A 24,274-nucleotide genomic window follows, 5' to 3' on the forward strand; every position below is an offset into this window, starting at 1 on the left:
CAAAGCGAGGCGCCAGCTTGGGAGTGGGCACTCGAAGGTTGAGGTTGCGGGTGGACAACCATACACGGTCTCCGACCTGGTAGGAAGGAGCGGGCGCTCGTCTGCGATCAGCCTGGAGTCTCTGGCGCTGCGCAGAGACCTCAAGGGACCTCTGGATCTGTACCCAAGAAGCACGTAGGACGGAAAGGTGATCCTCCACAGCCGGAATATCCTGGGGAGAGAATACCTCCGGTAACACGGCAGGTTGGAACCCATAATTGGCCATGAAGGGAGACGTCCCAGAGGAAGAGTTCACCGCCGTGTTCCTGGCAAACTCAGCCCAAGGCAGGAGGTCAACCCAATTGTCTTGGTGATCGGAGACATAGCAACGAAGGAATTGCTCCAAGGCCTGATTGGATCGTTCTGCGGCCCCATTGGACTGAGGGTGGTAGGCCGAGGAGAAAGAGAGATGAATCCCCAACTGGGAGCAAAAGGCGCGCCAGAACCTGGACACAAACTGACTCCCCCGATCCGACACAATCTCCTTGGGCAAACCGTGCAACCGGAAGACCTCCCTGGCGAAAATCGTGGCCAACTCTTGTGCAGAGGGTAACTTCTTGAGAGGAACACAGTGGCACATTTTGGAAAACCGATCCACAATCATGAGAATGACCGTATGGCCTCGGGATGCAGGGAGGTCCACAATGAAATCCATCCCCAGGTGTGACCATGGGCGCTCCCCGGTGGCTATGGGTTGCAAAAGGCCCAACGGAAGGTGCCGAGGGGACTTACTCTGGGCACAAACGGAGCATGCCGCTACATATGCGGCGATGTCGGAACGTAGAGAAGGCCACCAGAACAGACGTGAAACAGCCCAGGACAGCTGATTCTTTCCAGGATGCCCCGCGGCCTTGGAGTTATGGTAGGTTCGCAACAACCGAGTGCGCAACTCCTCAGGCACAAAACACCTGCCGTTGGGTCTCCCAGAGGGAGCACCAGATTGAGCCGCCAAAATCTGCTCACCCAGGGGAGAGGTCAGGCTGGTACGAATGGCGGCCAGGATCTGATTCGGAGGTATGACCGAAGTCGGAATCGACTCCTCCCCGGACAGCTCGGAGTACTGCCGTGATAAGGCATCCGCTCTGATGTTCTTGGAACCGGGTAGGTAGGAGACCACGTAATTAAAACGTGACAAGAACAGAGCCCATCTGGCCTGACGTGGTGTCAATCTCTTGGCCTCAGAAAGGTAGGTCAGATTCTTGTGGTCCGTCAGGATGAGAACCGGAACCACCGAACCCTCGAGCAAGTGCCTCCATTCTTTAAGGGCCTGCACGATGGCCAATAACTCCCTGTCACCAATCTGATAGTTGCACTCCGCGGAAGACAGTTTCCGGGAGTAAAACCCACAAGGAAGCAGAGGACCCTCTGGTGTTCTACGCTGAGACAGAAGGGCGCCTACTCCCGTCTCAGACGCGTCCACCTCGAGGACAAAGGGCAACCCAGGGTTGAGATGCGACAGAATCGGAGCCGACACAAAGGCGGACTTTAGAGCCTCAAAAGCTCGGATGGCCTCGAGCGGCCAGACCTGGAAATTACTGCCCTTCCTGGTCAGATCCGTGAGAGGCTTGGCTAGCATAGAAAAGTCCCTGATGAACTTCCGATAATAATTGGCGAAGCCCAAAAAGCGCTGCAGGGCACGGAGACCACTGGGCTGGGGCCACTGTAAGACAGCCGAAACCTTCTCAGGATCCATGGAGAACCCCTCAGCGGAAATGATGTAACCTAAGAAGGTTACCTGGGATCGGTGAAATTCGCATTTCTCAAGCTTACCGAACAGCCTGTTCTCTCGTAACCGTTGCAACACTCGTCTGACATCCAGAATGTGGGCCTCCATGGATTCAGAATATACCAAGATGTCATCCAAATAGACCACCACACACTGCTGCAACAGGTCACGGAAAACATCATTGATGAATTCCTGGAAGACTGCGGGCGCATTGCACAACCCAAAGGGCATAACCAAGGATTCATAATGACCGGTCCTGGTGTTAAACGCGGTCTTCCACTCATCGCCCGCCTTGATCCTTACCAGGTTATATGCCGCCCTCAGGTCGAGTTTGGTAAAGACCGTGGCCCCTTTGAGGCGATCGAACAGCTCGGAAATCAAGGGTATCGGGTAAGCGTTCTTGATCGTGATGCGATTGAGACCCCTGTAATCGATGCAAGGCCTCAACTCACCGCCCTTCTTTTTCACAAAGAAAAATCCAGCCCCTGCCGGGGACGAGGATTTGCGAATGTGTCCGCGTGAAAGCGCCTCCCTCACGTACTCCTCCATGGCCTCATTCTCCGCTACCGACAGTGGATAGACTTTGCCACGAGGAGGAACGGCACCAGATTGTAACTCTATGGCACAATCGTATGGGCGGTGCGGAGGTAGGGCAACCGCGCGCACCTTATCGAATACATCCCGGTACTCTTCGTATTCAGGAGGCAACAGAGAGTCCGAGGAAGTACACAGCAACTTGACAGGCCCATGGATGCAACTAGCCCCACACTGCGGTGACCACGAGAGGATCTCGGCCGATCTCCAATCGAAAGTCGGATTATGCTTCTGGAGCCAGGGGTACCCCAAGACCACCGAGTAGTGTGGAGACGAAATCACCTGGAGACAGACCGACTCTCTGTGAACGGCACCAATGGCTATCCCCACTGGAAGGGTCTCATGAGTCACGTGTGGCGGCAGAAGGGGTCTGCCGTCTATCGCCTCAAGAGCCAGTGGGGAACCTCGAGGCTGCAGAGGAATGGAATTGGCGGCAGCGAACACACTATCAATGAACAAACCACCAGCACCAGAGTCCACCAACGCCTGGGTCGTCACCGAGCCCCCGACCCAGGAGAGGACAACAGTGATCAGTGGTTTGTCAACACGGGAAACCGGGGACGAGGAGACTCCACCCAAGATCTGCCCCCGACAGGATCTCAGGTGCGAGCGTTTCCCGGACGGTTCGGACATGCCAACCGAAAATGCCCACCGAGACCACAGTACATGCATCGGCCCTCGCGTCTCCGGAGTACCCTCTCCCCCTCGGACAGGCGAGCAAACCCCAGCTGCATGGGTTCACCCCCAGACGAGTCATCCCCAGGAGGCGTGGGAGGAGAGGGAGGCACGGGTGGGACAGCAAACGTAGGCGCCAATCTGTTAGAAGACCTCCGCAGGCTCTCCTTAAAGGAAGGTCTCTCCCTGAGTCTGGTGTCAATCAAAATCAGGAAAGAAATAAGAGACTCGAGCTCCACTGGTAGGTCCTTAGCTGCAACCTCATCCTTCAAGGCATCCGAGAGACCATGAGAGAAAGCAGCGACCAGAGCCTCATTATTCCAGCCCACCTCTGCTGCCAGGGTACGAAACTCAATGGCGTATTCAGCTACGGATCGTGAACCCTGTCTGATGGACATAAGGAGCTTCGCAGCAGAGGCAGCACGAGCCGGCACATCGAATACCTTCCGAAGAGAAGCAACAAAACCGGAAAACTCGGCAACCACCGGATTGTTGTTCTCCCATAAAGGGCTGGCCCAGGCCAAGGCCTTGTCCGAGAGCAGCGAGATCAAGAAGCCCACCTTTGATCTCTCAGTAGGAAAGGCATGTGGCAGCAACTCGAAATAAATGCCCACCTGGTTAAGGAAACCTCGGCACTGAGTTGGCTCTCCCCCAAAGCGCTGTGGAAGGGGGGCAGAACCGGTCATACCCCGAGACACCGCAGGCGCAGCAACAGGTGTCGGGGTAGACTCTGGCGCAACAACCGGAGCGGCAGTAGGAGCGGGCCCAGGAGCGACAACCGACCCATCGGCAACGGAAGCGAAATGAGCCGTGCGTTCAAGCAGGGTTTGCAACGCCACAGCGAACCGACCCAACAGGTGATCCTGCTGATCAAGTCTGGCAACCAGCGTAGGTAGCGAGGATGGCCCTGTACCGTCAAAATTCATGGCTTGGTCCTAATGTCAAGGAACCATGAACCAGACGTACAACAAGAGATAAGTGGAAATAAGAAGGCTTTATTGAAAATCAAGCTGTAAGCAAAAGTCCAAACGGATGGCTAAACCGAAGCAGGGTCTTGCGTAGACAGAGGTCAGGAACCAGAAGGGTGGTCAGACGAAGCCTGGATCAGGAACCAGCAGGGTAGTCAGACGAAGCCGGGATCAGGAACCAACGGGGTAGTCAGACGAGGCCAGGATCAGGAACCAGAAGCAGCAGCAGTCTTAGAAGCATGTGAACACAGGAGGACCAAGCAAGGAACTGAAGCCACAGACCTCCTATATAATGAGCTAGGCATCCAGCTCCTCCCAGTGGGAAGGAGAAGCCGCAGGGTGGGAGGCTACAAGAAACCCAGAAACCAAGATGGCCGCCAGCACATGTCAAACGAAGGAGAACAGTAAGAAGGTAAGACCATGACAGTAAGTATAACGATAAATCTGGCCTAAGTACCTGGGGTACGTCATTGAACGTGGAGTTATCAAACCCCAAGTGAATAAAATAGAGGCGATTCGGAATTGGCCCCGACCTGTCACCACGAGACAAGTAAAGTCATTCCTGGGAATGGTGGGCTATTATATGAGGTTCGTTCCCCATTTTGCCACTTTAGTGGCTCTGTTGACAGGGTTCTTGAAGGGTCGGAAGTCTGTGATGGTCCGCTGGAATGACCAGGCGGAAGAGGCTTTCACCGGTTTTGGTGACGCCCGACTTCAAGAGGGAGTTTGTGGTACAGACCGATGCCTCTGAAGTAGGCCTCAGACCTGTACTCTCTCAGGACATCAATGGGGAGGAACATCCTGTTTTCCTGAGCTGCAAACTCACCCCAGCCGAGACCAGGTAAGTATAGTGGAGAGAGAGAGAGAGTGCCCGGCCATCAAGTGGGCACTCGAGTCTCTCCGCTATTATCTGTTGAGGAGAAAGTTCCGTCTGGTGACCGACCACTCCCCTCTCAAGTAGATGAGCCAGGTGAAAGAGAGGAATGCTCAGGGTCACCAGATAGTTCTTGTCATTACAGAACTTTAAGTTCTCAATGGAACACAGGGCAGGCCGCTTGCAGGGAAACATAGATGCCCTGTCCCAGGTACACTTTCTGGCAAGTGTTCACCCCCTCAGGGTTGAACAAAGGGGCAAGGTATGAAGGCGCAAGGGACCATCGTTGATGGAAGGTATGTCTTACCGAGGTTCCTGGCCTCGGTGGAGTAAGAGCCAGTTTTCATGTGTCAGCAGCAGTTGCTGTTTGAAACCTTGCTATTTAGTATAGCTGTAATAGCTGATCCTGGACGTCTCTTACTAGGAGTAGTCACACTTCTGGGTGGGTGACTACTCCCCACGTTCCAGGCCGGGTCTTGACTGGTCTATATAAAAAACCCAGCCAGCAGTGTCAGATGGTGGGAATTAACTCTCTGTCTGACAGAGGAGCTCTGGCAATCGCTCTGTCCTGAGCAATGCCGATCGGGTGTGAACTAACACCTAGGATGACAGGTGACTTTGTTGCTGTATGAACTGTCTAGGTGTCAACGAACACCAAAACTGCAAAAGGACTGTTTTGTTGCCATAAGTGTGAATAAAACACTGAAGGTTTTGAGTTACAAAGTAACTGGTCTTTGCCTCTATACTGTGTCCGCTTGCCCTGTCTACCAGAGCGAATCCCACAGTAGACGAACCCAAGTCATTCCAGACTTGTTTTGGACGAATCCACAAAATCAGCGTGTAGCGCCATTTTAGTGCACATGTCGGCATGAAAAAAGCACTAGGGAGGAAGAAGAAGGGTTCTCACATGACCCTGAGAGGAAGTGGGGAGGGCTTGCCCTCGGAGAAAGAGCAGAACGCCATTCTGTGCTGGGCTGTGAATGAGGGTGGTTGGATCTTATAGAGTCTAACAGGAAAATTATCTTGGGAAGTCAGGGACAGTGAAAAATCAATCAGGGACAGTCAGAAATCAATCAAGCTTATTGCCAGGGACAGTGAAAGGAAAGGCTAAGATTCCAAAGAAGAATTTTGTGTGTTGTGTACAATAGAGAGAAGCAGGGCAGCTGACAAACAGGGAGAGAGTAGAAAGGACCCGTTGCTGTGCCTGCTATCATAAATGCAGGTGCACCTCAAAAGTAGCCATCCATTTTCACAGAATTCCTTTTTTTGTGAGGTGTAATATAATAAAGTAGTATATATATATATATATATATATATATATATATACAGTACAGACCAAAAGTTTGGACATACCTTCTCATTCAAAGAGTTTTCTTTATTTTCATGACTATGAAAATTGTAGATTCACACTGAAGGCATCAAAACTATGAATTAACACATGTGGAATTATATACATAACAAAAAAGTGTGAAACAACTGAAAATATGTCATATTCTAGGTTCTTCAAAGTAGCCACCTTTTGCTTTGATTACTGCTTTGCACACTCTTGCCATTCTCTTGATGAGCTTCAAGAGGTAGTCACCTGAAATGGTCTTCCAACAGTCTTGAAGGAGTTCCCAGAGATGCTTAGCACTTGTTGGCCCTTTTGCCTTCACTTTCCGGTCCAGCTCACCCCAAACCATCTCGATTGGGTTCAGGTCTGGTGACTGTGGAGGCCAGGTCATCTGGCGCAGCACCCCATCACTCTCCTTCATGGTCAAATAGCTTTTACACAGCCTGGAGGTGTGTTTGGAGTCATTGTCCTGTTGAAAAATAAATGATGGTCCAACTAAACGCAAACCAGATGGAATAGCATGCCGCTGCAAGATGCTGTGGTAGCCATGCTGGTTCAGTATGCCTTCAATTTTGAATAACTCCCCAACAGTATCACCAGCAAAGCACCCCCACACCATCACACCTCCTCCTTCATGCTTCACGGTGGGAACCAGGCATGTAGAGTCCATCCGTTCACCTTTTCTGCGTCGCACAAAGACACAGTGGTTGGAACCAAAGATCTCAAATTTGGACTCATCAGACCAAAGCACAGATTTCCACTGGTCTAATGTCCATTCCTTCTGTTCTTTAGCCTAAACAAGTCTCTGCTGCTTGTTGCCTGTCCTTAGCAGTGGTTTCCTAGCAGATATTCTACTATGAAGGCCTGAATCACACAGTCTCCTCTTAACAGTTGTTCAAGAGATGTGTCTGCTGCTAGAACTCTGTGTGGCATTGACCTGGTCTCTAATCTGAGCTGCTGTTAACCTGCGATTTCTGAGGCTGGTGACTCGGATGAACTTATCCTCCGCAGCAGAGGTGACTCTTGGTCTTCCTTTCCTGGGGCGGTCCGCATGTGAGGCAGTTTCTTTGTAGCGCTTGATGGTTTTTGTGACTGCACTTGGGGACACTTTCAAAGTTTTCCCCATTTTTCGTACTGACTGACCTTCATTTCTTAACCCCTTAGGGACACAGCCTTTTTACACCTTAGGACCAGGCCATTTTTTGAAAATCTGACCAGTGTCACTTTAAGTGCTGATAACTTTAAAACGCTTTGACTTATCCAGGCCATTCTGAGATTGTTTTTTCGTCACATATTGTACTTCATGACACTGGTAAAATAAAGTTAAAAAAATATTTTTTTTTGCATAAAAAAAAGTCAAATTTACCAAAAATTGGGAAAAATTTGCAAATTTCAAAGTTTCAGTTTCTCTACTTCTGTAATACATAGTAATACCCCCAAAAATTGTGATGACTTAACATTCCCCATATGTCTACTTCATGTTTGAATTATTTTGGGAATGATATTTTATTTTTTGGGGATGTTACAAGGCTTAGAAGTTTAGAAGCAAATCTTGAAATTTTTCAGAAATTTACAAAAACCCAATTTTTAGGGACGAGTTCAGGTCTGAAGTCACTTTGCGAGGCTTACATAATAGAAACCACCCAAAAATGACCCCATTCTATAAACTACACCCCTCAAGGTATTCAAAACTGATTTTACAAACTTTGTTAACCCTTTAGGTGTTGCACAAGAGTTATTGGCAAATGGGGATGAAATTTGAGAATTTCCTTTTATTGCCTAATTTTCCATTTTAACCCATTTTTTCCACTAACAAAGCAAGGGTTAACAGTCAAACAAGACTGTATCTTTATTGCCCTGACTCTGCCGTTTACAGAAACACCCCATATGTGGCCGTAAACTACTGTACGGCCACACAGCGGGGCGTAGAGTGAAAGGTGCGCCGTATGGTTTTTGGAAGCCAGATTTTGCTGGACTGGTTTTTTGACACCATGTCCCATTTGAAGCCCCCTGATGCACCCCTAGAGTAGAAACTCCATAAAAGTGACCCCATCTAAGAAACTACACCCCTCAAGGTATTCAAAACTGATTTTACAAACTTTGTTAACCCTTTAGGTGTTGCACAAGAGTTATTGGCAAATGGGGATGAAATTTGAGAATTTCATTTTTTTGCCTAATTTTCCATTTTAACCCATTTTTTCCACTAACAAAGCAAGGGTTAACAGCCAAACAAGACTGTATCTTTATTGCCCTGACTCTGCCATTTACAGAAACACGCCATATGTGGCCGTAAACTACTGTACGGCCACACAGCGGGGCGTAGAGTGAAAGGTGCGCCGTTTGGTTTTTGGAAGGCATGTTTTGCTGGACAGTTTCTTTGACACCATGTCCCATTTGAAGCCCCCTGATGCACCCCTAGAGTAGAAACTCCATAAAAGTGACCCCATCTAAGAAACTACACCCCTCAAGGTATTCAAAACTGATTTTACAAACTTTGTTAACCCTTTAGGTGTTGCACAAGATTTAATAGAAAATAGAGATACAATTTCAAAATTTCGCTTTTTTGGCAGATTTTCCATTTTAATATTTTTTTTCCAGTTACAAAGCAAGGGTTAACAGCCAAACAAAACTCATTATTTCTGGCCCTGATTCTGTAGTTTACAGAAACACCTCATATGTGGTTGTAAACTGCTGTACGGGCACACGGCAGGGCGCAGAAGGAAAGGAATGCCATACGGTTTTTGGAAGGCAGATTTTGCTGGACTGGTTTTTTTGACACCATGTCCCATTTGAAGCCCCCCTGATGCACCCCTAGAGTAGAAACTCCATAAAAGTGACCCCATCTAAGAAACTACACCCCTCAAGGTATTCAAAACTGATTTTACAAACTTTGTTAACCCTTTAGGTGTTGCACAAGATTTAATAGAAAATAGAGATACAATTTCAAAATTTCACTTTTTTGGCAGATTTTCCATTTTAATATTTTTTTTCCAGTTACAAAGCAAGGGTTAACAGCCAAACAAAACTCATTATTTATGGCCCTGATTCTGTAGTTTACAGAAACACCCCATATGTGGTCGTAAACTGCTGTACGGGCACACGGCAGGGCGCAGAAGGAAAGGAATGCCATACGGTTTTTGGAAGGCAGATTTTGCTGGACTGGTTTTTTTGACACCATGTCCCATTTGAAGCCCCCCTGATGCACCCCTAGAGTAGAAACTCCAAAAAAGTGACCCCATTTTAGAAACTACGGGATAGGGTGGCAGTTTTGTTGGTACAAGTTTAGGGTACATATGATTTTTGGTTGCTCTATATTACACTTTGTGCGGCAAGGTAACAAGAAATAGCTTTTTTGGCACCGTTTTTTTTTTTTTTGTTATTTACACCATTCATCTGACAGGTTAGATCATGTGGTAATTTTATAGAGCAGGTTGTCACGGATGCGGTGATACCCAATATGTATACAATTTTTTTTATTTATGTACGTTTTACACAATAATTTCATTTTTAAAACAAAAAAAAGTTTTAGTGTCTCCATAGTCTAAGAGCCATAGTTTTTTAAATTTTTAGGCGATTATCTTAAGTAGGGTCTCATTTTTTGTGGGATGAGATGACGGTTTGATTGGCACTATTTTGGGGTGCACATGACTTTTTGATTGCTTGCTATTACACTTTTTGTGACGGAAGATGACAAAAAATGGCTTTTTTTACACCGTTTTTATTTTTATTTTTTTACGGTGGTCATCTGAGGGGTTAGGTCATGTGATATTTTTATAGAGCCGGTGAATACGGACGCGGCGATACCTAATATGTATACTTTTTTTTTATTTATGTAAGTTTTACACAATGATTTCATTTTTGAAACAAAAGAAATCATGTTTTAGTGTTTCCATAGTGTAAGAGCCATAACTTTTTCAGTTTTTGGGCGATTATCTTGGGTAGGGTATGATTTTTGCGGGATGAGATAATGGTTTGATTGTTACAATTTTGGCATAGATGCGACTTTTTTGATCACTTTTATTACCTTTTTTGGGAAGTAAGGTGGGCAAAATTCCAATTTCATCATAGTTTTTAATTTTTTATTTTTATGGCGTTCACCGTTCGGGTAAAGTAACATTACCGTTTTATAGATCAGGTCGTTACGGACGCGGCGATACCAAACATGTGTAGGGAATTTTATTTCTTTCATTTTTAATCAGTGATAAATGTGTTTTTTGATTTTTACTTTATTTTTCACTTTTTTCACTTTTTTTTTGACCCAGACCCACTTGGTTCTTGAAGATCCAGTGGGTCTGATGTCTACATAATACAGTACAGTACAATATATAGTACTATACTGTATTTTACACTTTGTCTGAACAGATCTATGCCTTTCAGCACAGATCTGTTCAGAACCATGGACAGCAGGACGCCTGAGAAGGCGTCCTGTTGTCATGGGAACCTTCCCCGTCTGCTCAGTTATGGTCAGAACTGCGCAGACGGGGAAGGGTAAGGACGGGGCTTGGGGGGGCTGCCTGGGAGCTCTCTCCCTCTCCATTCGGGGGACTGCAAAGGCACAGCAGCCCCCCGATGGGAGAGGGAGGGAGCTCCCTCTTACTGTTAACCTTTTCCATACAGCGGTCCGTACGGACCGCTGTATGGAAAGGGTTAAACGGCTGACATCGCATCACCGATGTCAGCCGTTTATACCAGGGTGCCAGCAATGTGCTGGCACCCTGGTATACCCACTAGACGCCAACGATTACGCAATGGGAGGCGGGCGGGGGATCGCGATCCCGCCTACCGCACCGCCCGCCTCCCGCACCGCCCGCACCGCCCGCAACCCTCCCCCTGCACCTCCCACCGTGCCCAAATAACTCAGGGGTGCAGGGGGAGGAATACTGGACAAAGTTTTGAATCCTAAAGTTTCTGATCCCCGCGGTCAGGGACCGCGGGGATCATAAACTGCAGATATCGCAGCAAACCGCAGGTCTGAATTGACCTGCGGTTTGCCGCGATCGCCGACATGGGGGGGTCACGGGACCCCCCCGCGCATTTAGCCTAGGTGCCTGCTCAATGATTTGAGCAGGCACCGGGTTCCGATCACTGCCAGCCGCACGGCAGTGATCGAAAATGCACAGGGCGTACATGTACGCCCTGTGTCCTTAAGTACCAGGGCACAAGGGCGTACCTGTACGCCCTGTGTCCTTAAGGGGTTAAAGTAATGATGGCCACTCGTTTTTCTTTACTTAGCTGCTTTTTTCTTGCCATAATACAAATTCTAACAGTCTATTCAGTAGGACTATCAGCTGTGTATCCACCTGACTTCTCCACAACGCAACTGATGGTCCCAACCCCATTTATAAGGCAAGAAATCCCACTTATTAAACCTGAAAGGGCACACCTGTGAAGTGAAAACCATTTCAGGTGACTACCTCTTGAAGCTCAACAAGAGAATGCCAAGAGTTTGCAAAGCAGTAATCAAAGCAAAAGGTGGCTACTTTGAAGAACCTAGAATATGACATATTTTCAGTTGTTTCACACTTTTTTGTTATGTATATAATTCCACATGTGTTAATTCATAGTTTTGATGCCTTCAGTGTGAATCTACAATTTTCATAGTCATGAAAATAAAGAAAACTCTTTGAATGAGAAGGTATGTCCAAACTTTTGGTCTGTACTGTGTATATATATATATATATATATATATATATACACACACACCGTATTTTTCAGCCTATAAGATGCACTTTTTCTCTGAGGTCTGATTGGAGATATTATTAACATTGGGAGTCTGATCTGAAGTCTAATTGGGGGTATTATTAACACTTACGGTCTGATCTGAAGTCTAATTAAGGGTGTGATTAACATTGGGTTCCGATAGTGGCTTTGAGTTGAGGTCTGATGAATATATATATATATATATACAGGGTTGCAATTTCATTTATTTATTTTTGGGGGGAGGTCGTTCAAATCAATTAAGCAGCAAATATACATACTGCAGCAATACACATGGTTTGGCAACAATCTACCTGTTTGTGTTAAGTTGAACCTGAGTGCCACAGCTCAGTCGTCTGTTTAAGTTTTTTCAGTTTCCACACAGTTGGAATTTATCTATTTTTTGGGATTGTTAAATGTTATTAAACCAGCATATATATATGTGATTACTACAAGACACAAGGTATAGCAGCAATCTACCTTTGTGTATTAATGAGAAATTCAGCGTCAAGCTTCCGTCATCCGTTTAAGTACTTTTTTTAGTTTCCACATGGTCGCAATTACATTTTTGGGGAGGAGGGTCTTTCAATTTAATTAAGCGGCATATATACGTGATTACAGCAGCAATACCCATGGTACCTGTGTGTGTTAAGTAGAAATTGAGCATATATAATATATAGTTTCCACACGGTCGCAATTTAATTTATTTCTGGGGGGTGCTTTCAATTTAATTAAGCAGTATGTAAATATATATATATATATATATATATATATATATATATATATATACACATGACTACTACAGCAATATTTACGCTGTGGCAGCAACGTACCTGTGCGTGTCAATTTGAAATTCAGCATCAAGCCTCATTCATCCATTTACATATTTTCAATTTTGACCCGGTCACCATTTTTTATTTTTTTGGGTGGGGGGTCTTTCAATTTAATTAAGCAGCATATCCATGATTACTGCAGCAATACCCACGGCGTGGCAGCAATCTGCCTCTGTTTGTTAAGTTGAGATTGAGCGTCAAGCCTCAGTTATCCGTTTCTGTATTTTCAGCTTCCACACAGTTGAAACATCACTTTTGTCAAAATGAACCTGGATTCAGGAGGATATTAACAATCCTCCTGCTGATTCCAATGCATAGACTTCATAGACCTCGCCTTGCTGGCGGTGCCCCATATTGCCACTGTTGCTGTCTGCCTATTATTAGGTTTTGTACGGCTGCTGCAGCCTGCATCATGCTGCTAATGCCTCTCAATCATGCTGATACAGGCTTAAGCCTAATAATAGGCACCAGTTCTTGATCTATACAGGTCACTTTACCGCAGATACCAAGTTTCCCTGAACAAAAATTATGAATCCTAGGAGGCAAGAAGAGGTTATACACCAACTTTCGGGTCAACTGGAACAACTTATGTTCAACCTGAACCAATTCGAGTCTGAACCAAACTTTTTTTTAAATTCTGCGAACCGGACCCAAAATGAATCTCAACTGGTTCACTCAGATCTAAACAATTCACAGTGCAAATCTTCCCCAATAGCAATGTATGGATATAAGCAAGGATAGCAGTTTCAGTAATCCTTCCCTCTGTCTATCCAAAGTCTCTCTCTCTCACTTTCTCTCTCTCTCTCTCTCTCTCTCTCTCTCTCTGCAGAATTTATGACAGTCAATATTATTCTTGCAAAACTTGACTGCATTTCCCATTTCCCATAACCAAATAACATTAAAGGGGTTGGCCACTTTCCGGCTACTGTTGACCAATGTATATGTAAGGTGACTGCATGATACTTACTAATGTAGCTTTTCTGCAACTACCATACCGTCTGCACTTTCATTAACAAGGCCAGGCAGGCATTTTCACTGGTTCACTCAGAAATAAAGTGCAGAGGGTGCAGCATCTGCAGACAGAGCAGAGACTCTAGGTGTAATGGCAACACCCCCGTTGCTCCTACAGACTCATTTGCATATATCAAAACACAATTTTCTCAGCAATGTGGACACAGATGAGCATTGTACCAACTCAGATGCTTTCAGCTGCCAAATGCACATGCAACAGGTCAGCTATTTTCATAGGAACAAATCTTCTCACAGATCTGCCCTTTAATAGTGTAGTAGCTATAATTAATACCCCAAAACAAAGTTATATAGAAAGAACCCATGAAAACAAGCGTATTCCCTAAAATTATAGGGCCAGATGCCCTATTTTTAAACAAATGCTCAATTTAATTTTATTAATAAGTGGAATCATTAGTGCTTATCCTTTTGCTTTGCTTTCAAATTTTCAGTTTTTTAAGAAGACCTATTAGATGAAAGTCACAAGAACTTTCATTTTAAAAGGTAGAAACGATTTTACTTCTATGATATGATTGCTTCAATTTGTAGACCAAAACCTGGGTTTGCGTTACTGAGAGGTTTTGATGACATGTTTCCTTCTGATTTCTGGTAGGCATAGCATGGTTATGGAGACCTTGCCTAAATTAGAATCACAACCCAAATCCATATTTACACGTACAGGTGGATTATTATAAGGGCAGTCTGCGCTACGACCCGAAGCCCAAGGCCAGAAAGTAATGCCTCATGCAGACGTCCGTGTCAGTTTTGAATCAGTGGTAACGCGGACCGTGTTCAATCAGTGTTTTCTCCCGTGACAGATCTGTGTTGGGTACATTGGTCTGTTTTTTGCTGTCCGTGTTGCATCTGTGTTTCACTAACACTCAACAGCTGAAAAATAATTTTCAAAGAATCTCTTGTTAATGATCCGTGAAACACGGATGCAACACGGATGGTATACGTGGTTTTCACGGACCCATAGACTATAATGGGAGTGATGGATCAGTGAACACGGACAAAAAAGAGCATGCATCCGTGGTAAAAAAAAACTGAACCACAGACCGTGCTGAAACACTGATGTGTGAAGAACAAGTACAGCACACGTCCGTGAAACACTGACATCTGCACGAGGCATAATTGTACATATTATAACCTGATTTAATTTGATTGCTTTATCTGGCTGCCATGTGTTTCTGCTGGTATCCAAATCCCACCTGGCTCTGAGCCTGAGCAAAATCAGCTGCCAATGCAGTACTTACAAATAAGACATTTGTGCATTTGTTTGACCGATCCACCAATTTCTGGGTCATGGCATTCTAAACTGGTGCACAAATGAATTGGTGCACAGTCCGGTGTCGGCTGTAATCCTGCTGACTTCTGAAGCTGCTGGGATCAGGGATAACTATTTTTTTACACATCGGCAAACTGCGTATGTGTGCTGTGGTATCCATTGACTTTAATGTCTGTATTCACACATCAGTGGTTTTCCACAGACCATGAATCAGTGGTGACACCGCGGAAGGCACAAGTATATTTATATGTGTATTTCTTTTATCATGTTTTATTATTTATTTCTCTCTTTTTTCTGATTTTATTTTTATTTGCATTTTTACTTTATCTTGTTTGCATCTTCAGATATAGGGAAATGCTATAATAGTATATGTATAAAGACAAACTATATCGATTCTACAGAGATGTGGATCATAAGCATAGTATATAAAAGTCCTATTAAGGATATATTGCTGAATATTATCAAATATGAATATTCTAAGCTTTGTGGTGATGTGAACGCTAAAGTGAATAAGGATCCCAGAAGAGGGGTATATCTCACCCAGGTTCCTCAACTGGGTGAGATAAGTAAAGTTCCAGAGTGGTGCTGGCTTCAGCAAGGCATAGTTGCTGGAGCTATTTTGTTAAATATTTAAGGGCTGGATTTTACTTGGATTGGGAGCTAGGTTGGTAGAGGGAGCTGCCAATCCACTCCTCCCATTCCAGGGCAGGTTTTCCCTAGCATGAGGGATCCCCAGGTGTAATCACCTGGGATTATTACTGGGGAGTAAAAGCCCATCCCAGACTGTCAGTCGGGGGTGTGGTTGCAAACAGAGGCCAGGTGAGGCTCTGCGTGTGTGGTTCCAGCCGGGCTAGGCTGAAAAACCACGAGGCTGGGTCATAGCCTGGACTGACCGTGTTACAGCTGGTATATGCTTGGCTGAGAAAGCCGGACCTGACATTGTGTCTGAACAGCACTCTATAGGTGAGTCAGGGATTCTACCATATGTTTAGTAAGAGCCCAGCCAGGCAGGTGTTTGTTTTGTATTATGTTTGTTTTGCTGAGGTGCCAAATAAAAGCTACGTTTGGACCTTAAACTTGGTGTCTGGCGAAGATACTTGTGTGAATGACCCCCGGAGAAGAGCAAATCCCCCACAGCTTATTTAACCTCTTCAGGACACATGACGTACCGGTACGTCATGATGCCCTGGTACTTAAGGACACATGACGTACCGGTACGTCATGTGTTGTTTCGATCACTGCCGCCCGGCTGGCAGTGATCGGAACAAGGTGCCTGCACAAATCATTGAGCAGGCACCTAGGCTAAATGCGCGGGGGGGTCCCGTGACCCCCCCATGTCGGCGATCGCAACAAACCGCAGGTCAATTCAGACCTGCGGTTTGATGCGCTTTTTGCCGTTTCTGATCCCCGCGGTCCCTGACCGCGGGGATCAGAAACTTTGCAATGCCCAGAATATATATGTTATTCCTCCCCCTGCACCCCTGAATGATATTATGTGGGCGGGTGGTGCAGGGGGAGGGTTGCGGGCGGTGCGGGCGGTGCGGGAGGCGGGCGGTGCGGCAGGCGGGATCGCGATCCCCCGCCCGCCTCCCATTGCGTAATCGTTGGTTTCTAGTGGGTATACCAGGGTGCCAGCACATTGCTGGCACCCTGGTATAAACGGCTGACATCGTTGATGCGATGTCAGCCGTTTAACCCTTTCCATACAGCGGTCCGTACGGACCGCTGTATGGAAAAGGTTAACAGCACAGGGAGCTCCCTCCCTCTCCGATCGGGGGGCTGCTGTGCCTTTGCAGCCCCCCGATGGGAGAGGGAGAGAGCCCCCAGACAGCCCCCCGACACCCCAGTCCTTACCCTTCCCCGTCTGCGAAGTTGTGGCAGACGGGGAAGGTTCCCATGGCAACAGGACGCCTGCTCAGGCGTCCTGCTGTCCATGGTGCTGAACAGATGTGTGCTGAAAGCATAGATCTGTTCAGTGTAAGTAAAATACAGTGCAGTACCCTATATAGAGTACAGTACTGTATTATATAGACATCAGACCCACTGGATCTTCAAGAACCAAGTGGGTCTGGGTAAAAAAAAAAGTGAAAAAAAGTGAAAAAAAAGTAAAAATCAAAAAACACATTTATCACTGATTAAAAATGAAAAAAATTTAATTCCCTACACATGTTTGGTATTGCCGCGTCCGTAACGACCTGATCTATAAAACGGTAATGTTACTTTACCCGAACGGTGAACGCCATAAAAATAAAAAATTAAAAACTATGATAAAATAGAAATTTTGCCCACCTTACTTCCCAAAAAAAGGTAATAAAAGTGATCAAAAAAGTCGCATGTACGCCAAAATTGTAACAATCAAACCGTCATCTCATCCCGCAAAAAATGAGACCCTACTTAAGATAATCGCCCAAAAACTGAAAAAAACTATGGCTCTTAGACTATGAAAACACTAAAACATCATTTTTTTGTTTCAAAAATGAAATCATTGTGTAAAACTTACATAAATAAAAAAAAGTATACATATTGGGTATTGCCGCGTCCGTATGGACCGGCTCTATAAAAATATCACATGACCTAACCCCTCAGGTGACCACCGTAAAAAAATAAAAATAAAAACGGTGTAAAAAAAGCAATTTTTTGTCATCTTACATCACAAAAAGTGCAATAGCAAGCGATCAAAAAATCATATGCACCCCCAAGATAGTGCCAATCAAACCGTCATCTCATCCCGCAAAAAATGAGACCCTACTCAAGATAATCGCCCAAAAACTGAAACAACTATGGCTCTTAGACTATGTAGACACTAAAACTTTTTTTGTTTTAAAAATGAAATCATTGTGTAAAACTTACATAAATAAAAAAAATTGTATACATATTATGTATCGCCGCGTCCGTGACAACCTGCTCTATAAAATTACCACATGATCTACCCTGTCAGATGAATGTTGTAAATAACAAAAAAAAAACTGTGCCAAAAAGGTATTTCTTGTTACCTTGCCGCACAAAAAGTGTAATATAGAGCAACCAAAAATCATATGTACCCTAAACTAGTACCAACAAAACTGCCACCCTATCCCGTAGTTTCTAAAATGGGGTCACTTTTTTTGAGTTTCTACTCTAGGGGTGCATCAGGGGGGCTTCAAATGGGACATGGTGTCAAAAAACCAGTCCAGCAAAATCTGCCTTCCAAAAACCGTATGGCATTCCTTTCCTTCTGCGCCCTGCCGTGTGCCCGTACAGTGGTTTACGACCACATATGGGGTGTTTCTGTAAACTACAGAATTAGGGCCATGAATAATGAGTTTTGTTTGGCTGTTAACCCTTTCTTTGTAACTGGAAAAAAAATATTAAAATGGAAAATCTGCCAAAAAAGTGAAATTTGGAAATTGTATCTCTATTTTCCATTAAATCTTGTGCAACACCTAAAGGGTTAAAAATGTATGTAAAATCAGTTTTGAATACCTTGAGGGGTGTAGTTTCTTAGATGGGGTCACTTTTATGGAGTTTCTACTCTAGGGGTGCATCAGGGGACTTCAAATGGGACATGGTGTCAAAAAACCAGTCCAGCAAAATCTGACTTCCAAAAACCAAACGGCGCACCTTTCCCTCTACGCCCCGCTGTGTGGCCGTACAGTAGTTTACGGCCACATATGGGGTGTTTATGTAAACGGCAGAGTCAGGGCAATAAAGATACAGTCTTGTTTGGCTGTTAACCCTTGCTTTGTTAGTGGAAAAAATGGGTTAAAATGGAAAATAAGGCAAAAAAATGAAATTTTCAAATTTCATCCCCATTTGCCAATAACTCTTGTGCAACACCTAAAGGGTTAACGACGTATGTAAAATCAGTTTTTAATACCTTGAGGGGTGTAGTTTTTTAGATGGGGTCACTTTTATGGAGTTTCTACTCTAGGGGTGCATCAGGGGGCTTCAAATGGGACATGGTGTAAATAAAGCAGTCCATAAAAATCAGCCTTTCAAAAACCAAACGGCGCACCTTTCACTGTACGCCCCGCTGTGTGGCCGTACAGTAGTTTACGGCCACATATTGGGTGTTTCTGTAAACGGCAGAGTCAGGGCAATAAAGAAACAGTCTTGTTTGGCTGTTAACCCTTGCTTTGTTAGTGGAAAAAATGGGTGAAAATGGAAAAATAGACAAAAAAATGAAATTCTCAAATTTCATCCCCATTTGCCAATAACTCTTGTGCAACACCTAAAGGGTTAACGACGTATGTAAAATCAGTTTTGAATACCTTGAGGGGTGTAGTTTCTTAGATGGGGTCATTTTTGGGAGTTTTCTATTATCTAAGCCTCACAATATGACTTCAAACCTGAACTGGTCCATAAAAAGTGGGATTTTGACGATTTCTGAAAATTTTCAAAATTTGCTTCTAAACTTCTAAGCCTTGTAATATCCCCAAAAAATAAAATATCATTCCCAAAATGCTACAAACATGAAGTAGACATATGGGGAATGTAAAATCATCACAATTTTTGGGGGTATTACTATGTATTACAGAAGTAGAGAAACTGAAACTTTGAAATTTGCAAATTTTTGAGATTTTTTGGTAAATTAGGTATTATTTTGTGCAAAAAAAATAATTTTTTTGACTTCATTTTACCAGTGTCATGAAGTACAATATGTGACGAAAAAACAATCTCAGAACGGCCTGGATAAGTCAAAGCGTTTTAAAGTTATCAGCACTTAAAGTGACACTGGTCAGATTTTCAAAAAATGGCCTGGTCCTAAGGTGTAAAAAGGCTGTGTCCCTAAGGGGTTAAGAGATTATTTATGATCAAATGGTGATATAATAACCAGGGTATAGTTCAACTGAAACACTGGATTAAATCAATTTGATATGTCCTGAATACATGTACCGCACCATCTGAATAGTGTATGTGAGATGCTTGCGAACATATGGTCCGGTCCAGGTTTTATGGGAATGCAATAGTACGATCTAGTCCGATACAGGTTTTTTATAGATCATGACAATCTAATATAAAGAGTGATTTTGTCCTTCGCTATTCATACAATTTTCGGACCACTGAGGAAGAAACCAGTAAGGTTTTGAAACGCGTCTGAAAGATATCTGGACACAGAGATAAAAAAAAGAATTTGCGGCAGCAGTAAAAAGTCGTATTGCCACTGAATACAACCGGTGTTGGAAAAGCCCTAATTGCAATCAGCGTCCCGGAACTTCTAACCCGCACTTCTAACCCGCATGCGGGGTAAAGCTAGTGCCGGCACCAACGTGTACAAATCGGATTCCCAAAAAGTTGGGACACTAAACAAATTGTGTATAAAAACTGAATGCAATGATGTGGAGATGGCAAATGTCAATATTTTATTTGTAATAGAACGTAGATGACAGATCAAACGTTTAATCCGAGTAAATGTATCATTTTAAAGGAAAAATACGTTGATTCAAATTTTCACGGTGTCAACAAATCCCAAAAAAGTTGGGACAAGTAGCAATAAGAGGCTGGAAAAAGTAAATTTGAGCATAACGAAGAGCTGGAAGACCAATTAACACTAATTAGGTCAATTGGCAACATGATTGGGTATAAAAAGAGCTTCTCAGAGTGGCAGTGTCTCTCAGAAGCCAAGATGGGTAGAGGATCACCAATTCCCACAATGTTGCGCAGAAAGATAGTGGAGCAATATCAGAAATGTGTTACCCAGCGAAAAATTGCAAAGACTTTGCATCTATCATCATCAACTGTGCATAACATCATCCGAAGATTCAGAGAATCTGGAACAATCTCTGTGCGTAAGGGTCAAGGCCGTAAAACCATACTGGATGCCCGTGATCTCCGGGCCCTTAAACGACACTGCACCACAAACAGGAATGCTACTGTAAAGGAAATCACAGAATGGGCTCAGGAATACTTCCAGAAACCATTGTCAGTGAACATAATCCACCGTGCCATCCGCCGTTGCCAGCTGAAACTCTACAGTGCAAAGAAGAAGCCATTTCTAAGCAAGATCCACAAGCTCAGGCGTTTTCACTGGGCCAGGGATCATTTAAAATGGAGTGTGGCAAAATGGAAGACTGTTCTGTGGTCAGACGAGTCACGATTCAAAGTTCTTTTTGGAAATTTTTCAACGATTTTTCACGATTCGAAGTTCTTTTTGGAAATTTTTCAACAAGATAATGCCAGACCACATTCTGCATCAATCACAACATCATGGCTGCGTAGGAGAAGGATCCGGGTACTGAAATGGCCAGTCTGCAGTCCAGATCTTTCACCTATAGAGAACATTTGGCGCATCATAAAGAGGAAGGTGCAACAAAGAAGGCCCAAGACGATTGAACAGTTAGAGGCCTGTATTAGACAAGAATGGGAGAGCACTCCTATTTCTAAACTTGAGAAACTGGTCTCCTCGGTCCCCAGACGTCTGTTGAGTGTTGTAAGAAGAAGGGGAGATGCCACACAGTGGGGAAAATGGCCTTGTCCCAACTTTTTGGGGATTTGTTGACACCATAAAATTCTGATTCAACATATTTTTCCCTTAAAATGGTACATTTTCTCAGTTTAAACTTTTGTTCCGTGATTTTTGTTCTATTCTGAATAAAATATTAGAAGTTGGCACCTCCACATCATTGCATTCAGTTTTTATTCACAATTCGTATAGTGTCCCAATTTTTTGGAATCCGGTTTGTAGATCATACACCCCGCAGCTGAATGGGAAATACAGTCACGTATGTACCCTGATACCAGCGATACTACATCAAATGCTGGGACTGTGTTGAGCGGAGAAATACTGTCTGTTGTCTAATTGAAGCGCTGAGTAAAACACACTATGTATCGATCCACTCTGTGAGGAGGGAATATAACATATTGGGTGGCAACAAAGAGACTATCATTTTATTACAATATATCATAAGAGAATAATACATGAGACATTGTGCAATTGCTTATAATATCGCTGTGAACTTTTATTCCAAAAAGTGCGTGATCTCCGCACACGGAATTAAGAGAGGGACTGCGACCACATCTTATCGCAGTACAAGCAGTATATGTATGATTTGTTAAATTGGCCAGTTTTAATTTATGTTTTATGGCTTTATATGCAAAATATTGGTACCCTATAGAGATAGATGTATATTTAAGATAGGAATAAACAGGTATATGTATTTTTATATATATAGTTATTTTTTTTTTTCATTTTTTCCATATAATAAGCCAGCCATTAATTACATGTTGTGGAATTGACCTTGAAGTTCCCCAGGATACTGTAGTGTGAATGTTTGTGATCACTGTAAATACACTATATGTGAATATGATTTAAAATATGAAGGCTGGAGGGGAAGGGGGGGTCCCATAGTTCCTCTACAAACCAGGATCCTTAATTCAGCAATCTTTAAAGGACATCTGTCAGCAGATTTGTACCTATGACACTGGCTGACCTGTTACATGTGCACTTGGCAGCTGAAGGCATCTGTGTTGGTCCCATGTTCATATGTGCCCGTATTGCTGAAAAAAATTATGTTTTAATATCTGCAAATCAGCCTTTAGGAGCAATGGGGGGCGTTGCAATTACACCTAGAAGCTCAGTTCTCTCTGCAGCTGCCGTGCCCTCTCTACTTTGATTTACAGGGCCAGGTGTGATGTTGCAGAGCGAGCAGAGCCTCTAGGTATAAGGACAACTCCCTCGTTGCTCCTAGAGGCTCATTTGCATATATTAAAACTTCATTTTCTCAGCAATGCAGGCACATAGGAACATGGGACCAACACAGATGCCTTCAGCTGCCAAGTGCACATGTAACAGGTCAGCCAGTGTCATGGGTACAAACCTGCTGACAGATGCCCTTTACTACGACCTATTTTTCATCCCACAAAAAGATGATTCTAATGCTATCTTTGCAGCTTTTAGGATACAATGAAAAGCCTCTTACTCTTCAGATGTTCATTGGCACTGCAGATGAGCGCAACCTGAGACCTCATGCCTTCTACCAAGTTCATCGGATCACAGGAAAAATGGTTGCTACACCAAGTTATGAAGCACTTGTAGGAAGCACCAAAGTTTTGGAAATGTCTCTACTGCCTGAGAACAACATGTGTGCCAAGTAAGCTGCATGACATGAACAAGTGTGAATTACATTTAAAAAGGTTCTCCGACTTTAGAAACCTCCCTCCATGTCCCCAAAGAACATATAACCCCCAATAATCCCTGTTGTTTCCAGCACTGTAGCTCCAGTCCCCACCTCCAGTTTCTGTTTACAGGCCGCGGCGCTGAATTAGCTGCATCCGGCACATGACTGCCACAGACAGTCACTGGCCTCAGCAGTCTGGTGTTGTGTACTGCTGAGGCCAGTGAATGGCTGCAGCAGTCATGTGCCAGATACAGCTAATTCAGCACTGTAGCCTGTAAATACAGACTGGAGGGGTACACTGGAGCTACAGTGCTGGAAATGGAGATGGATTAAATGGTAAGGAGGCCTTATTTTATTATTTCTAACTTTGACAACCCATTTAAGAGCCATAATAAAGTATATTTTATATCTATAGATGTGTTGATGGAATACATTTAGCTGATTTTATACATTACTGATGGATCCTGTTTATGTCCATGTTTCAGTATAGACTGTGCGGGAATCTTGAAACTCCGGAATTCAGACATCGAACTTAGGAAGGGAGAGACAGATATTGGCCGCAAAAACACACGTGTCCGCCTTGTTTTCCGGGTGCACATTCCACAAGGAGGAGGAAAAGGCATCTCTCTACAAGTGGCCTCCATACCTATAGAATGCTGTAAGTAAAGAACCACAAGATATCTATCAGGGGTGCACAGGTTCTAGTTACAACCAGGCCCTGGTGCCTGAAGGCATCCAAAAGCCCCTCTGCTACAAAAGATATGACCATTATGACCATGAATAGCAAATGGTAGGCATTGTAGATTTTTCATAGGGCCCGTTTTTCAGGTAATTTGCATATTTTATTAGTATGAATAGAGATGAACGAAGTTATGAAATATTTGCTTTGCTGAATTTTACAAAGAAATTTGATTTCTGACAAATTACTTTGTCGTAAGGCGCATTTATTTGTATGTAGAGGGTGCAATGATGGTGAACAACGATTGCGCCTCCCCCTGTCATTGTCATCACTTCCAGGTGACAGCATTATCTTGTGAGTTAGTTTGGTTATTGTCTCTGCAGTAGATTGTGCTTTCTTTCCTTAATTGTTCTATAGTGGGGTTCTCTGGTTTGTATAGTTTTTCTTTTAGCCAGTTTTGTTAT

The 24,274-nt window shown here is 44.2% G+C and overlaps 1 protein-coding gene across 2 annotated transcripts in view; it reads left to right on the top strand.

The window, feature by feature from the left end:
- Positions 1 to 24,274, top strand: part of NFATC4 (nuclear factor of activated T cells 4) — a 106,127-nt gene that overhangs the window by 38,385 nt on the left and 43,468 nt on the right. The window contains exons 4-5 of one of the 2 annotated variants that reach the window (XM_044274816.1): positions 22,905 to 23,104; positions 23,617 to 23,789. In XM_044274816.1, coding sequence (XP_044130751.1) covers positions 22,905 to 23,104; positions 23,617 to 23,789 — 373 coding nt within the window. The remainder of the gene's footprint in view (positions 1 to 22,904; positions 23,105 to 23,616; positions 23,790 to 24,274) is intronic. The other variant, XM_044274822.1, reaches the window with a different exon arrangement.

This window comes from Bufo gargarizans, chromosome 1 (assembly GCF_014858855.1).
Source record: "Bufo gargarizans isolate SCDJY-AF-19 chromosome 1, ASM1485885v1, whole genome shotgun sequence".
In the NCBI taxonomy this organism is placed as follows: domain Eukaryota; kingdom Metazoa; phylum Chordata; class Amphibia; order Anura; family Bufonidae; genus Bufo; species Bufo gargarizans.